We start from the raw sequence: 16,036 nt of genomic DNA, 5'->3' as shown, positions 1-16,036 counted from the left end.
CACAGGTACTTTATCAAATGATAAAGGGAGAGGGCATATTTATTCAAACATTGCTAATAACATTTACTGATAAATATCAGGGCCTTGAAACTCTCTAGGATATACCGTATTTTTATAGTCTGCAAGTAGTTACAGTCCTTAAATTCCACTGTTTTTGTTCCTTAAAGAAAACATCTATTTGTAGAAAAGGAGGATCTCATTAGTTATTGTGACATTAAATAAGTCTGACAGCAAAGAAAATGTACTCTAGAACTTTGCACCATTGTACATTATTGATGTTCATTTACCAGAACTTGACAGGTTAATCTGATACAACTAAGAATTAGTATTTAATAAAAATATTATGAGGAATAGCTGATACAAGGCAAAGAATGAAGAGGTTCAAGTTAATGTCTTCAGAACAGATTATAATAGTGCTGCTTTAAGGTAAACTTAAGAGATGATGAGGACTGTAGTGGTTATTTGGTAGGAATTAGAAAATGGTTGGATATAAATGCCTTCTGAAAACATGAACTTGAAACACGCACAAGAAAAAGCAGTTGTATGACCTTAAAAATGAATTTGCAAATTTGACGTTTTCTCCTTTCTTTAGAAATATCAAAAACTGTCTTTACAGGAATATTCACCAGTGTTGTAGACCAAAGTAGCCTGATGTGTTTAGCTGTGAAGATGCAAGACGTAAGCTACCGGGGTAGAATCTCTGCTTCCTTGATGCTGAGACTGAGCGAGAGGAAAGGTGGTAATGTAGGTGGGGAGTATACATGTAAGGTGCTATTTGTAATCCTTTAGTGGTATAAGGTGCCTTTATGAAGTCACTTACTGAAGACTTTGACTAATATGTTGTGCATATCACCTATTTCATTTTTATCAGATTTATTTATTCCCAATAAATTTTCTCAAAGGCACAAATAATTGTAGTAATACTGTTTTTATATGTGAATTTATTTCATGCAGGTGATCCTGTACAGGTGGATACATCTTATTTTAAAGAACGTACTGCACTTGAGACTGCTAAAAGGGCACAGCCTAATAGCTACTCTCCTACAAGTCTGTTACTGTGGTAAGGGCTTAGTCTGAATTGCATTTTGTTTTAGTCTTATGGCCATATAAAAAATAAGTTGAGGAAACAAAAGCATATGATAGAAAGTGGTAAAGATCTTGAAATATTTTAGAGAAGAATTTTACTCACAAAAGAAGCTTCAAATTTCTTTAACACTCAAAGACCTGGTAAAAGGAAAGGTAAAATTCATTTTGGCTTAACTCTAATTATTTGTCTCTTTCAAGAGGGCAGAGCTTATATTTATATTTCAAAAATTAATTAATTAAAAATACTGGGGGTATTGAACCTGTACCAAAAATGAAAGAAGCAATACCTATACCAAAGAGGTCATTTTTACTTTTGCATAACTTTCTCCTTTGCTTCTAACACATCCCCCCTCAAACACAAAAAATGTGCCCTTGAAGATTAAAAATTATAGCAGTTACTATCTTTTAAGATAGGAATTGGTGTTCATGTTTTAGTTTTTATGTTTTCATTGTTACTGTTGTGGTTTACTTTCCATTATGAAGTTTTGTGTGGTAATGATAGAATTTAAATCAAGCTGATAATGACTAAGAATGTTTTCTACTGTGACCAAATGAGTGCTATTTTTTAAGTTTTGTCTTCATATTTTATATCCTTACAGTGCAGTCCAGGTTGTAACAAGTCAGTTTTATGACTTCTGTTTCAACCAGTATCTTTATGATAATTGCTGCCTCTCTCTTTCTGTCTGAGTGAAGAAAAAGGTATTAAACATGAAAAATAATAACAAAGTTAAAATAGTCTAAATAGTCTGTCATGTAACTTCTAATACTTGTTTACTGTGACAGTTGTTCGCCTTTTATCTTCTCCAATGTCTCTTTGAAGAAATAGAATGTTAAAAATGTTTTATGATTGGAAGCATGTAAAAGGGAGTGGTGAGCAATAACCCCTCTGCATACCATGATAAAAATTACTCTTCTGCTTGGTCTTTGACAATTTACATAGGAATTCTTCATCATGAGCAAAAGTAATGAATAAAATACTTAATTATGTAACACTTGTTCTAGTTTAATTAATCACTGTTACTGATTAATAGCAGTTGTGCAGTACTAAGTATTTTTTGAAGCTCAGTTATCTTGCAGATAAACGCTGAAAGAATAAAAAAAAATGCCCAAAGTAACTTACTTGTAGTTTTCATTATGAAGTATAATGAATTTGTTTTTATTCACTGCTATTAACTTTTATTGATCTTATAAGCAGTTTATGGGAGTCCAGTCATGTTCTGCAAACTAGGAAGACATTAAGAATGGTAAATGCCGGGGGTGTTGCAGAAGTGCCTCATGTGATACCTTCTATTCTCAGCATAGGCTAAAATTAGAACTAGAGTGACATTGCACTGGAGTCTGAGTGAGAGTTCCAAATGGTTTTGATAGTACAAGCAAAATTTGTACCTTACCTAGGCTCTTGCACAGAAAGCAATGAGTCATGGAAAATCTTTGAAAACCAAATATTTGAGGTAAGTTGTTCCAAACTCTCTCACGTGCTTGGAGGTGATTTTGGGGGGAATTATGTGGTAGTAATTTGAGTAATTTGTGTTTATTTTACAGCCACCTTTGGGAATTCACTTCTTAATTATCAGTGGCAATGTGATTGTTATGTTCTTATTGTTTGTCAAGAAAATATCAAGAAGACTTGGCAGTAACCCTGATATTGTATAATTAAATATCCTTGAAGGTAGAATCATATACTTAGGACCTTCCGTACTTCATGGTTCTAAAGCAGTGTTTTATAATTCAATTATATGCTGTCCACTTTTCGCTGAGTGTAAGCTTTCACTAAGAATAAGTACTGATTGTATGGTCTGAGATTGGCTTTAGCAGTGCATGTATGAATGAATTTGTAGAGATTGGAACCTTAATGTATCTTTTCTGTATAACATACTCAAAAGATTTGTAGTTTTCTATCTGAAAATGTCTGAACAACAGGTATGATTGATCAGGTAAATCACTTTTTCTTGATAGAAGACTAATTCTGAAAATAAGGCATTTTAAATTGCAGCTGCTAATTGGAGCAAAAAGGCTCCAATATGGTGTTTTAGTCACTAGTGTTGCATGTTGGGATGAGGAATGGAAAGGTATTTACTAGGAGTACCACTGAAAAAGAAGTTAGTCTTTCAAAGTACAGCAATTAATTGTAATCATATTGATGCAGGGAAGGGAAAGACGAAAAAATCTTCTAGTTACAGAGAAGAAAGGATTGAATCCCTAAAAAGGGATTGAATTCCCGATTGAGTGCCAGACAGCATTGTGCCACATTGTGGGATGCCTTTTGTATCACCTGTCAAATCCTACCATTCTTCCTTAACAAGTAAAGAATGGTTATGAATTCTTAGTATAGAAGTATTGGACCAGATTCTCTCTCCCTCTCTCTCTCTCTTTTTTTTTTTTTTTTTTTTCCTTTGGGAGGGGTGGGGGGGATCAAGCCTTGTAAGATGGTTTCATGCTGTCTTTAGAACAGGAATCAATCTTGACAATTTAAAATTAGTGTTTGCTTGGCTGTACCTTTTAAATTGATTTCAATACAATCAGACTTCACAAACAACCGTGTTAGCGAAAGACATGATAAACATAAAATGGCAGTAGAATGTTTTTTTGGAGGGTGTACTTATTGGGATAACAGTTTCTTTGCTGCTCTGCAGAAAATTATGTATTAATTATCTCCCTAAGGAAAAGATGATTTCAAAATATTAGCCTGATTTGATTTGGATCTTGACACTCGGGAGGTCTACAAGATGGCGAAAGAGATATGAAGAGTATGAGAAGTCTTTTTTAAAAAGGTAATGCATTACTAACTGTACACTATACTGTGAGAGATACTATTAAGAAAAATAATACAAATAAATGCACATGCTAACATGTTTTTAGCAATATATCAATTTCTCTGAAGTGCAAAATTCCTTTCATTGCAAATATTTATACTACCCAGGATGCAACTGTAATGATTAATTACCTGGAGTTGCACAGAACACTAATTTCTTCCTGGAAGGGGAATTAATTCTTGTACCCACATTTAGTAATGATGGTTGTTCTCAGTCTACAATTGTAATGAACTGAAAGAAACAGTTGTTCTCAAGAAGAATGCAAAAGAGATTGTAAAAAGATCCTTGATACAGGTGCCTTTGGGAAAAAAAAGTTCCAAATTGTACATTCAAGTTAGTATTTAATTTGCTTCCCAAAATGAATGTTGAAATTCCTTATACTTTCTAATTATTTTTCTTTTGTCACTATTTATTTTAGTTGTGTCAACATCTTTGATAACAGTGCTATGGTTTAATGGTCTCCCATGGTAAATTCTCTAGATCATTGCATAATGATTTTGTTGAAAGCCAATTTTTGAAACTAATTTCCATTTTTACTTGTTTACATTGTATTTTATTTCGGAAAATTTAACTGGGTACAATTATTTTGTACATACAAAGCAATTGGTAATATTCTGTTAGCCCTACATTAACTATATTCAATGATATAATCAAGGAGATATGTCTGTATTTTAGTTTTCATGTCACTGCCCCCATGCGGTAGGTGATACAAGCACTAAGGCGCTGAAATTCACAGTTGGAGTCCTGTGATTGAACCTGAACATGTAAGAATCATGACTGAAACTGCTGTTTGCATTGGATCATTCACTGCTGTGAAGACACTTTGGGAAGTGAGAATACAGAAAATAAATGAAGAATTACGGAAAGAAAAGGAATTCAGAGAGAGGTCTGCAGGAAGGTAGGTAAACTGTAGATGATATGTGAAAACCTAGACTCTAAGTTACATTGCAGAAGACTGGAAGTAGTCTTTCCAAACTCATCCACAGTCTAATTCTTTAGTCTTTACTGCATAGAACTCCCACTGGTTAGAATCTGGCAGTACGTTCAGGTCAATCAATCAGATGTGTTCTGTGATAAAAATATTAGCATATATACAAAATCTAATTAATACAGATATTAAAATCCTCTTTTGTGTGCATGCTCTAATTAGCTGTAGTTTTTTTATTCTCAATGGAAGCATTAACCCTTGTTTGGTCTTCTCTTCTGAGTAGCCAGCAATTTCACAAAATGTGAAGAAATTTAGCACTTTTGGAACCATTCTTCATTTGTCAGATGTTTGAAATGGAATAACAAATTCAGAAGTCACAAATGGAAAATAAAAGCAGAAAAAGAAGTGGGTTAATTATTAAAATTCTTGTTGTGTTGAATTAAAAAAAAAAATTTCTTTGTTGAAAAAAAAGCTAAAAGAATCTCTAGCTGATTGGCCTTGTTTGAGTGAACTTCTGTTTGGTGGAACTGAGAGCTTTCTGTTCCACCACGAGATTGTTTCAAAATTTATGACTTTGGGACTGTCACTTTACGTGAGTTTACCTTCTATTTCCTGGCTGCAGTGTGATGAAACTGAATAAAGTTTTATTTTCCTTTTGACTGTAAAACTAACCTATGCAGAACTGCAGATGAATAGAGTAACTATAACTCAGTCAAACATTACTTCATGTTCTTATCTTCCCTCAATTGATAATATAATTAACATTCAGAAACAATATTTTTACTCATTCGAAGTACCTGCCTCTTTGTTTTTCCAGTAATACAATGGTTGGTAATTATTGCCTTTATTTACAGCTGCACCACTAATAAATTTTCTTCCCTTTGTAGGTTACTGCTTGTCTGGGAGGAGAGAACCACTTTAGCAAAACTCAAAGAGAAAGTAGTTAATGAAGATGGAAGAGCAGTTTTAAGGATAGAGGAAGAAGAATGGAAGGTATTGTGTATAGGTATTAATATTGCTGAATGAAGACTGAATGACTTGATGCATTTGAAGACTACTATTTACATCTTTACGCTCGTGGTTTGACTCTTTCTAATCATGACTACTTCTAATCATGAAATGCTCATGTTTTGCTTTGCCAACCATGAATTGAGGTACACTGTTGTGAGAATGTAAAAGCAAGCTGATTTTTTTTAGTTTCAAGTATTAAGCATTCCTCTGCAAAAATAAAGCCCAAAAGGCTTTCTTGCATTAGAAGTGATTTTACATTGCAAAATGTGAGTTTAATTAGGTACATCTTCGTTTTGTTAATGCACCCAAAGCACTGAAATATCTCATGATGAAAAACCTCTGTGCTTAGGTGCACAGATAGAATTTTTTTTTTTTTTTTTTTTTTTTTTTATTGTTACTTACTTTCTGAGTGACAACGAGTGAGTTTGATTCTCAGATTCTTATTTCTAATGTGTGTAGGGACTTGGCTAACTGTAGAATCAACAACAGAATGGGATCTAGCAGTGAGGACAAGTTACAGAGCTGGTAGTTTTATCAGTGCAGAAATGCAGGTGCCAGTTCAATGAAGAGAATTAGACTATGTTGAGGTCAGTAAGAGTTACAGCCCTGCCAGCAATACTCTGGTGTTCAGTATAGGAAAGCTCTGGTTTTTGTTTGGAATTCGTAACTTGCAAAGAGTGGAGTGTTTCTATCCTTCTGCTCTTAACAGAACAGGAAATGTTATTTATATAATCATTTAAAGGCAACAATCCATTTAGAGCAGCTTCATCCTCAGTTATAAAGCCTGAAACTTTTCAAACAAATGGCAGTAGTTCAGATCTAAATCCTGAAAGAGAACAGTCTGCAGATGAAACTGGTGGTTAGAATGACCCATACTGATAGAGTTCTTCTTTGGATGTTACTGTGGAGTTTGAGAAGAAGGAAATATTTTTTATTATTATTATTTTTAAATCGCAATACAAAATATTAATGAGAAAAGAAAAATCTTACCACCACTTTCTGACTAAACCCATATTCTTATTTATTAAGCTGAATTTTTTTTGGATTTATATTTCTTGTCTTAGACATTACCTTCCTGCTTATTGAAATTAGTCCATCTCCAAGAATGGCAGCTTCATAGAACTAGCTTGCAGAAAATTCCTCAGTTTGTTGGAAGATTTCACAATCTTGTTGTTCTCGATCTATCCCGGAATTCAATAGAAAGCATACCTAAAGAAATTGGTGAGCTGTACTTTATTTTGTTTTATATTGCTTTTCTAAGAAAATTAACGTTATACAAGCATGCAATTTCTTGGCATTTTAACTTCCTAAGTGTACAGCTATGTAGTTAGAAAACATTACTTATATTTGGCAGTTAGGTAGAGATCTTAAGGCCACCAATTCCCTATAAACTTTTTTTTTTTTTAAAAAAAGTTCAAGTTCTGAGTTCATGGCGTGAGTTGTTCTTTTCATAAGTTTTTGGATTTTTTGAAGTACTCATCTAGAATTCTGTACTAGAGTCCTGAAATCCTTTCATTTAAATTTTTATTTATTTATGTACTATGAGAACACAGAACTCTTCTATAGCATTATTAGGATAACAGAAAAACATTAATGCTCTATTTCAAATACAATGAATATTCACGTTCATTCTTTCTCATTTGTGCTCTCTGCAGGCCAGCTGACTGGCCTCCAAGAGCTGCTTCTCAGTTACAATAGAATAAAGTCTGTTCCTAAGGAAATAAGTAATTGCATCAGTCTGGAAAGATTGGAACTGGCTGTCAACAGGAATATCAGTGATCTTCCTCTGCAGGTTTTGACTATTCTGATTTATTTATTTACTTATTTATTTTGTGATGTATATTTTGAATTTACTCTCTGTTCTTATATTTGCTTTAGTATTCTGATGTTATAACTGTTCCATATAAATGCACACATAAACAGTATTCATACCACTAATCCAACTGAAGACACATGACAATCCAACTACCTGAGTAGTTGCAAGAGCTAATCTTTGTCTAGATAAATGAGCATACAGGACAGCAATACACTTGATGTTAGTTTAGGCTGAAGATCTTCACTGATTGATTCACCCCACTGTGGATCTGATACCTTAGCACAGATGAGTTCACCTTTAAGGCTGAGAATGCAAGTTGGTGCCATTTGCCACCATATAATTGAAAGCATCTTTACCTGGACTTCTAGCTATGAAAAGGTTTTGTGTGATTTAGACAACTGCCAATGTGCAAAAAGTTGAACTAATTTTGTTCTGAGAAGATGCTGAAAGCAATTAAATGAGAATAAAGCAATTGCTTATATACTGTTGAGATTTAATTTGGTCTAAAGTATATGTGAAAGAGACCTCCATCTCCAACTATTAGACCTCCTAGGTACAGAAATGTCAAGTACGTAACCATTTTTGCTTCTTCTAGTGTATAAAAAACCACAGTAATGGAGTATTGCAAAATTAAGTCCAAGCCACAATACCCAACAAATCTTCAAATAAAAACATACATGATTAATCAAAATGCAGAATTTACTAAATCTACATGGATACAAGTGTGAGATTTAATATAGAGCAACAGCTCTTAAAGTAACAGCTCATAGTAAGCAATAGTAAGTACATAATTATTTCCTGTTGAGTTCATCATGTTGCAAACACCTGAGATATTTAGTGTAAATTTAGCTTGGTTCTATGTACGTGCAAGTACTTCATTTGGGCCAGATTTGCCATCAAACATCTTTTCATTGCCTGAAAATTAGAAAAAACATTTGAATACATGATTCACCAAAGGACTGAGGTGTTGCAGCACTCACTGAGGCTGGGTTTAATTTTTAATGCCTTGCAGTACTAATGGACTTCACAACACTGAAAGTGTCTTAAGTTCCCTCCAAAATACCATCCATGCTATATGAACCACAAAAAACTAAATATTTGCTTAATGAAATAGAGCAACTTGCATGGAGAAGCACCAGCTGAGCATAAAATACTAAAGACAGTGATCGTAGAACATAATCACAAGCATTTATGTTGGAAAAGACCTTTAAGATCATTTAGTCCAACCTTTAACGTAGCCACTGCCAAGTCAACCACTAAAACGTGTCCCTAAGTACCACATCTACACATCTTTTAAATAGCTCCAGGTGATGTCTTTAAAAATCCTTTCCTTTATATTTGGGATGTATCTGCATTGTAGTCATGACATTCAGTGTCTCAGCATTTAGGGCGCTCACCCTAAATGAGACAAAGGTGATAAAGTGTAACCACCTGAACAGCTTCAAACCTACATCCCCAGCCTCCAGGTGAGTGCTGTAATTGTACACTGAAATTCAGTTAATGTATCTCAGAAACCATTCTGTGTTTACAAACTCCCAAATGTGTTTTAATGTTAAATTGTTAATTTTAATGTTAAATTTTCTTTTTTTCAGTAAACATGACATGAGTGCTGTAATGGAACATCAGTACGAAGTTGTATTAAATCTCTTTCCTTTCAGCTAAGTGATTTAAAGAAGCTTTCACACATAGATTTGTGTATGAATCAGTTCACCACCATCCCTTCAGCTCTTCTGAACATGCCAAATTTAGAATGGTTAGATATGGGAGGAAATCGACTCCAGAAGCTTCCTGATGCTATTGACAGGTAAACACAGCTCAAAGCTCACATCATAGTCTGAATAATACTGCATTGAAATTCTAATGGTTAAATCCTGTTTCAAAAGCTATTTCAAAATTAACCTGATGGCAAACTGAAGATTTATTAGCTTCTGTGTGTATTTGGTAAGTTAGAATAATTAATTTCATAAATAAATAAATGGTACATGTACTGTTACCAAGTTCAATGTTTCTTGCTAATGACGTTTTCAAGTAGCAGTTTAGATAGTTATCTTGGATACGGGATTTTCGTAGAGATTTTTATTATTCTTTATGTGAGTCCTTTATGTGGCTGTTAAAAATAATCAATTTAGAAAATAAATCTTATCATTTATTCAAATTTTCTAAATCTTGACTGAGGAAATACCTACTTTTACAGAATGGAGAATCTCCATACTTTGTGGCTCCAAAGGAATGAAATTAACTCTTTGCCAGAAACCATTGTTAATATGAAAAATCTTAGTACTCTTGTTCTTAGCAACAACAAACTTAAGGATATTCCTTCTTGTATGACACACATGACAAATCTCAGGTAAGAAAAAGCAACAGAAATATAATTACCAGCAGATAAGTTTTAAAGCCTCCCTTAAGTTGTATATCACAGAGTGATGCTAAGGAAGCGGAAAAGGTGTGTTCATGGTTATACAGCATAATTAGAGATTCACAACATTTGAGAATCTGGTCAAGAAAGCTTTGAGAAGCACAATGCATTTGAAGAGTGTAAGCTATGATAGTTACACTCCCAAAGTTTAAGGAGACTAATACATTTCTGCACATCAGGGGCACGTAAGCTTGTATAAGCTTTAATTTGTGAAGAGAGGTCTGTAGGCTTTATCTGTATAGTCTCAGTTGTTCGTGGGTAATGGTAGCTATTGTGGGGTGTAATGGTTTGAGGGAGGACTCAGAGGTGACATTCTCTTAAGTAGGGAAATGTCTGTTTTATGGGGTTTATTTGGCCTCCTTCTTTCTACAGCTGTAAGAATATCATGGGCACACTGTAGTATTACCCTAAAGCAAGCATCATAAATGGTCAAGCCATGGTATACATGGAACAAACCATAGGAGTGGACTAAGAATAGACAGACATTGGGTGGACTTACCTTGCAGTGAGAACACAGCATTTGCACACTTGTTCTAATCTGTTTATCTAATCTGGATTATACTGACAACAAAGTGAAACCCATAAAATAAAATGAGAACTGCAACATTTTCTCCCACAACTATCAGCTAGTTATTATAAGAATTCTTCATTTAGTTATTTGATTCTGCTAGTGCGTTGGTGGTTTCAACTTAAGGCTCATAGCACCTGGAAAAATATCCATAAATTCTGTTTCTCTTGTTCCAAATATTGGCAGATAAATCTTAATTCAGTTTGAAAAGTTCTCTCTGGTCAAGATGTAATGCAAGCATAACCTTCTCCACTGACCTGACAGATTTGTCAACTTCAGAGACAACCCACTGGAGTTAGAGATAACACTCCCTCCATGTGAGAATACAGAAGAAGAGGAGCAACAGGAAATGTTCGGCATTGAATTCATGCACATGTATATCCAGGAGTCACTGAAGAAAACAGGTATGGTTTTTTGTTAATTCCAGTCCCCCTGGAGTGATGTGACAAAGGGAGGTTAAGCTGGGTAAAAAAAAAACTAGAGTACGTACACAAATGACACATGCAAAGCCTGGATTAGTATTTTCCAAAGTCTGCAAGCTGAATTTAAGGAGGAAGGGGAGAATTCTGTCTCTCCCTGACAAAAACCCAGTCTCCTAAGCAAAGCAGCCCCTACACTTTCATCTCACTTCTAAATTGCTATGTCAAAAAACCCTGCTGCTAGTAATGTGAAAGGAAACAGATTAAATTTCTCTGCCTGCTTAATGGCTTCAGTAAAGGATCAAAATATGCACTTCTAAACAGATGTGCAGGTGGCAGTTTTAAAGAATTCCATCCACTGAAGATATAAAAACATTTTCTTTGATCTTCCATTCTGCATGTCTTGAAGGCTTAAAAACGCTCTTCAGAACCCTAAGCTAACTTTTTTCTTATCCATGTTTTATGAATGAATATTTAAATTAACAAGAATACATCAAGACAAGTGGTTTAAAAATAAGTTTTATTCTTTAATGAATGCTCCTAGAGCTGATGAAATAAGTACCTAAGAATACTTAAATAACTTAGGAGGAAATACAAAAGTATCCTAACCATCTAATTGGAAACAAATTATGTTAATTTCTCTTATTTTAACCCACTGTCTTTCAGGACATGTGGAAAGCTGCACTTCTGATGCTTCTCCTGTCATAACTGCTAATGATGAAGGAACCTAACTGTAAGTAGAAACTATCAAAAGATGCTTCTTCCTAACAATACGGCTTGCAATTAGTTTCAAGTATTCTTAGGGATTTCATTTTTCTAGTAATGAGAACTGCTTTGCATATTTTTAATTTCCAGTCAAACTGGGAAATATAAAACCTTTTCTTGGGATAAGAAAGAGTAAAACTGGTTTTCTGTAAGCACCAAATCTGCTTTTTATACAATCCAGATAGATTTTGTAGTTTTTCTGCCAGTTCCAAATCTGCATCTTGTCACGTCGTTGTCTCTGGGACAGCTGTCAACAGGACATTCTCCAAGGACACAGAGGAATCTGTATAGTACTGTAGTGCAGCCTTGTATCCTCGATGCTGTAAATATCTGATCCGTCCGTGATCAATCACAAGTTTACAGAGGGACCCTATCTCCTTCCGCTCTTCAACAGTAAGGAGCCTACTTTCACAGAGAGGGAAAAAAAAAAGAGAACAGAATGTGTTAGGAGAATAATTTTGTTAATTAACATTAGCAGTTGAACTTAGAAAGACTACTAAAATCAGTATATTTTCACTTCAAATCAGGCACGCGTATGTAAATATTTACATTCATGAAAATTCTATTTATAAAGTAGAATGTTTCTATAGAATAAGTAATTATATTGCTTCTGTAAAATGAGTTATTTCAGAGACCCAAACCAATTTCATGTTCCAATATCCATAATTCTGATTTTTGTAAGAGTTTTTATGCTAGGAAAAAAAAAAGAAATCACATACCCTTGTAGAGCATCAGAACCAGTCCCTGTTTTACTGTATATTTGGCCAAGCTCTTCTGTGTTGGTAGTGTGATCTTCACTTTCTTCATTTGTAGAGGCTTTGGCTATGGCTCCTCTCATGCCACAAGTGGCCCAGCTACTCATCCTTTGAAAATAATGAAATTCTACTGGTCCAAGTCCTACTGATCTAAAGAACTCTCTGCCTACATAATGTGTCCAGTCACATTTGTGATGGCAACACAGCGCAATAACAATTCCAGCTACAGGCTTAAAGTCTTCTTTGTTCCTTTCATTGTCATCATCATTTGAACTGTTAGAAGCTCCTTCTGCCTTATTCTTTGTACGTTTTGGTGCAGGCTCTTCATCTTCTTCATTACAGCAAGTTGCATAACTTTCTACCAAACATCTCAAAGCAAGATCTGGGGAAAAAAAAAAAAAAAAAGAAAAAGAGAAAGATACAGAAAATAAGAGCAATGAATGTACACCTTGCCTTCACTTACATAGGCTATATGGCTGCTGGGAACATGCTTCCCTCAAAGAACGAAAGTGCATCACAAGCCAAAAAGCAACAACTTTGAGGATAGCTAAAAATAAGCAGCATACTGTGAAAGGATGAAAACTTTATATGCTAAATGAATATTATGAGTCCTGTACATTTATTAAGTTCTTATTCTCTTCAGTCTTTCTTCTACCCCAATCAAGCTGAAATATTTTGATTACCAGACTGGCATACTTATCCTTCCTTAGAAAGCATGCAAATATTGCTCTAAAAGTTTCACATCCAGGACACACTCTCTTTAATAAATATGCTTCTTAATGTCCAAATGTTTATGCTTCTTAATAATACATATACTTCTTAAATGTTTAACTGTGTCATCTTTGCAACAATACCTACATAAGCTTTATATATGAGAGGTCTTTCTCAACTTAGTTAAGCATGTAACATTAGGAAAAGTGTAATGGTTTAAAATTATCAGGACAGAAATAAAAGTTCTTATTGTTTGCTTGGGATATGCATTCAGACAGAGCCAATATACATTTAGAAAGAAAAATACGTTAGGGTAGAGATGATGGTGCAAAAAAGAACATACTCTCATCCACTGACAAATGCATGACCCATGCCCCACACTATCCTTTGGTCTACTCTGTAACAAACTAGAAAGGTTTTGCTTCTGTCTAAAGTAAAACTTGTCTACTATTACCCATTTTTCTGTTCTATTATAGTTAACAGATATTTATTACAGAATTTCTGTATTCACCAACAAGTAGTTACAGGGAGAGAAAAGCGTAACTATTTGGAAGATCATTCCCTTCGGGATGTAGGGCTTAATATCCTGTTGTCCTGTGGTTAACACATATCATGCATACCTGTGGCAGCACCACACAAATGTTTCCCAATTCCTACCACTGGTAGTTTTGTCTTCTCTAAAATAGGCACCTTACCTGAAAAATAAACAAAACGAAATACACAGTGACCTGTCTTATGTTAGTTGGGCAAATACTTGTTCTGGATAATTTTATTTCAGCACATTTGACAAATAAATGTTTACCAGTACTAAAAATGCAGTGGTTTGTACATAGAGTTATAAGCTACTGAAAAGATACTATTTTTAAATGAAAAGCAGCAGATTCTGTGTCTGAGAAGCATATGGTTAGGTTATTGTTTAACAACTCAGCCCTGGCAAAAAGCAAAGAATATATTTTAATACTGTTAGGAAGCAACAGTATTTTCTTCCCAAGCAGCAATAAGCAAGCAGCAGTAAAATGAATACCAGAGAACTCTGCAATTATCTGTGGCTGAGAGATTAGCTCCAGATAAAAGGTTATTTAAATACTTTGCCTTTTATTAAAATGCAGGATTGGAAATGCAGGATTTTGCTTAATAATTAAAATTGTTACTTTTTATATATATGCACTGTTGATGTGTCCAAGCAACCACTGAGAACCTGATACACATAAGCCTGCTACATACTAATTGACTTGATATCCAGTATTCACTTCTAAAATAAAGCCTCTATTTCAGAGGTATAAAGGTCAAGAAATAACTTACTTAAACATAAATGCTGAATATCAACTTGAAGCCTTTCAAATGTAGAATCTCTCTTTTTATGTTTTCCATCCACCTGTGTAAATAAAACAGGATAATTAAATACGGCTGTCTGCTAGTAATTACAGCTTTGCTGCAGCTCTTAGTGACCAGCTTTAGTAACTTTTGAAGTTAATTTCCAACATTAAGACAGCAAGAATTTTTTCTAATAAGTGTGCTATTGGCAAAGTATGGAACGCACACAATCACACTTGTAGAACTTGTAATGTTTTAAAGACTTCATGTTATTTTGGAAGATGCAAAGCAAATGTTAACAGCTTTGATGACAACTGTTTAAAAATTACACTCTGCTAATATGACAATATTCTCTTTTACCTTGAATCTTGTAGTTGCCCTTTCTACAAGCAAAAATTGAATATTTTCAGTATCTTGTAAGGCAATATCAACCCAGTGAGACAGCTTTCCTCGCCCAGCTCCAAACTCAACGAAACATCTTCCTGGACCAAGCAAATGTAATTTTTCCATGTTACCTAAAATAGAAGCCTACAAATATCAAAAGATTATTTATGAGCCATGCAAGTATATGATGATGCCTGATTAAAAAAAAAATCATTATTCCACCTAACTGCAGAAAACTTTTTCAAGTCCTCCTTCCTGGACAGATTTGGAAAGAGATCCTGTGCACACACAGGAAAAGAATTATAATTCTGGCTAATGAGCATTACCCTGCCACAGAACTCCACTCTATCTTAAGTCAATATAAAAATGTACAAATGAAAGCTCAGAAGAACTGCACATTCTACTTCAGTAGCCTAGTTAGTCATTACTAACACCTAGCAAAACAGCTGTTCTTTTATATATATGTGCTAGTATTTGAGAAGGTTTATATATATATGCTAGTATTTGAAAAGCACAGAATTATAAAGCATCAGATTTACTCTGTATAAAGTATCTAACACTGTGCACATGCAGCCATTAGAAAGGTTACACCTTTCTAGAGACATCCGTAGCAGTAGCCATACCTGTTGTTTCAAGTGTTTGAAAGCAGAGTCCCCGTTCTTTGGGTCATTTAAGGCTTCCTCTAAAGCCTGGTGAGAGAGTACTTGTTCTTTAAGGTCAAGTTCCAGACCTGCACACAGAGGCAGAATTTTTCAGTATAGGTTTGAAGTGTTTCTGGTTTTGCAACACGTATGTTTCAAAACTCATGTTCAAGGTATGTTGCCACTCATATTCAGATACAAGCTCAAATTATGGCAGGAACAAAATAGCCTTTTGGGAGCCTATCACTGTAACTTTGTAACAGAAATATATATTTTTTTTATCTGTAGTGGGTTTTGAGCGAAAAACAACAACAACAACAAAAAGCACAGAAGGAAGTGAAAGTAGCTATATGGACAAAAGATCAAAGCTCTATCTTTGCTTCAACCTAGGTTTATTCCGCTGAGTAAA

The 16,036-nt window shown here is 34.4% G+C and overlaps 2 protein-coding genes across 7 annotated transcripts in view; one reads left to right on the top strand and one right to left on the bottom strand.

Moving 5' to 3' along the window:
• Positions 1-30: 30 nt before the first annotated feature.
• LRRC39 (leucine rich repeat containing 39) lies at positions 31-11,788 on the top strand. 5 transcript variants are annotated; one of them, XM_052665597.1, is made up of 10 exons: positions 31-2,537; positions 3,748-3,857; positions 4,636-4,797; positions 5,715-5,820; positions 6,903-7,059; positions 7,494-7,630; positions 9,313-9,458; positions 9,849-10,001; positions 10,903-11,042; positions 11,724-11,788. In XM_052665597.1, exons 3-10 carry the CDS (start codon positions 4,673-4,675, stop codon positions 11,786-11,788), a joined length of 1,029 nt encoding a protein of 342 aa, XP_052521557.1. In that variant the 5' UTR covers positions 31-2,537; positions 3,748-3,857; positions 4,636-4,672. The 5 variants fall into 5 exon arrangements, with proteins under 5 accessions (XP_052521557.1, XP_052521553.1, XP_052521556.1 ...); XM_052665593.1 differs by having other exon boundaries at positions 4,603-4,797; XM_052665596.1 differs by having other exon boundaries at positions 4,575-4,797.
• The window catches only part of TRMT13 (tRNA methyltransferase 13 homolog), a 6,282-nt gene continuing 1,806 nt past the window's right edge, over positions 11,561-16,036 (bottom strand). The window contains exons 6-11 of one of the 2 annotated variants that reach the window (XM_052665572.1): positions 15,610-15,716; positions 14,963-15,130; positions 14,591-14,663; positions 13,909-14,016; positions 12,542-12,959; positions 11,561-12,224 (exon numbers count right to left, since the gene is read on the bottom strand). In XM_052665572.1, coding sequence (XP_052521532.1) covers positions 12,047-12,224; positions 12,542-12,959; positions 13,909-14,016; positions 14,591-14,663; positions 14,963-15,130; positions 15,610-15,716 — 1,052 coding nt within the window. In that variant the 3' untranslated portion in view covers positions 11,561-12,046. The remainder of the gene's footprint in view (positions 12,225-12,541; positions 12,960-13,908; positions 14,017-14,590; positions 14,664-14,962; positions 15,131-15,609; positions 15,717-16,036) is intronic. The other variant, XM_052665573.1, reaches the window with a different exon arrangement.

The sequence above is a fragment of the Tympanuchus pallidicinctus genome, unplaced genomic scaffold (genome assembly GCF_026119805.1).
Source record: "Tympanuchus pallidicinctus isolate F22 unplaced genomic scaffold, pur_lepc_1.0 scaffold7, whole genome shotgun sequence".
Taxonomy (NCBI): Eukaryota; Metazoa; Chordata; class Aves; order Galliformes; family Phasianidae; genus Tympanuchus; species Tympanuchus pallidicinctus.
Note: the sequence above shows the minus strand (reverse complement) of the source record. Positions and strands in the feature narration are given on the sequence as shown.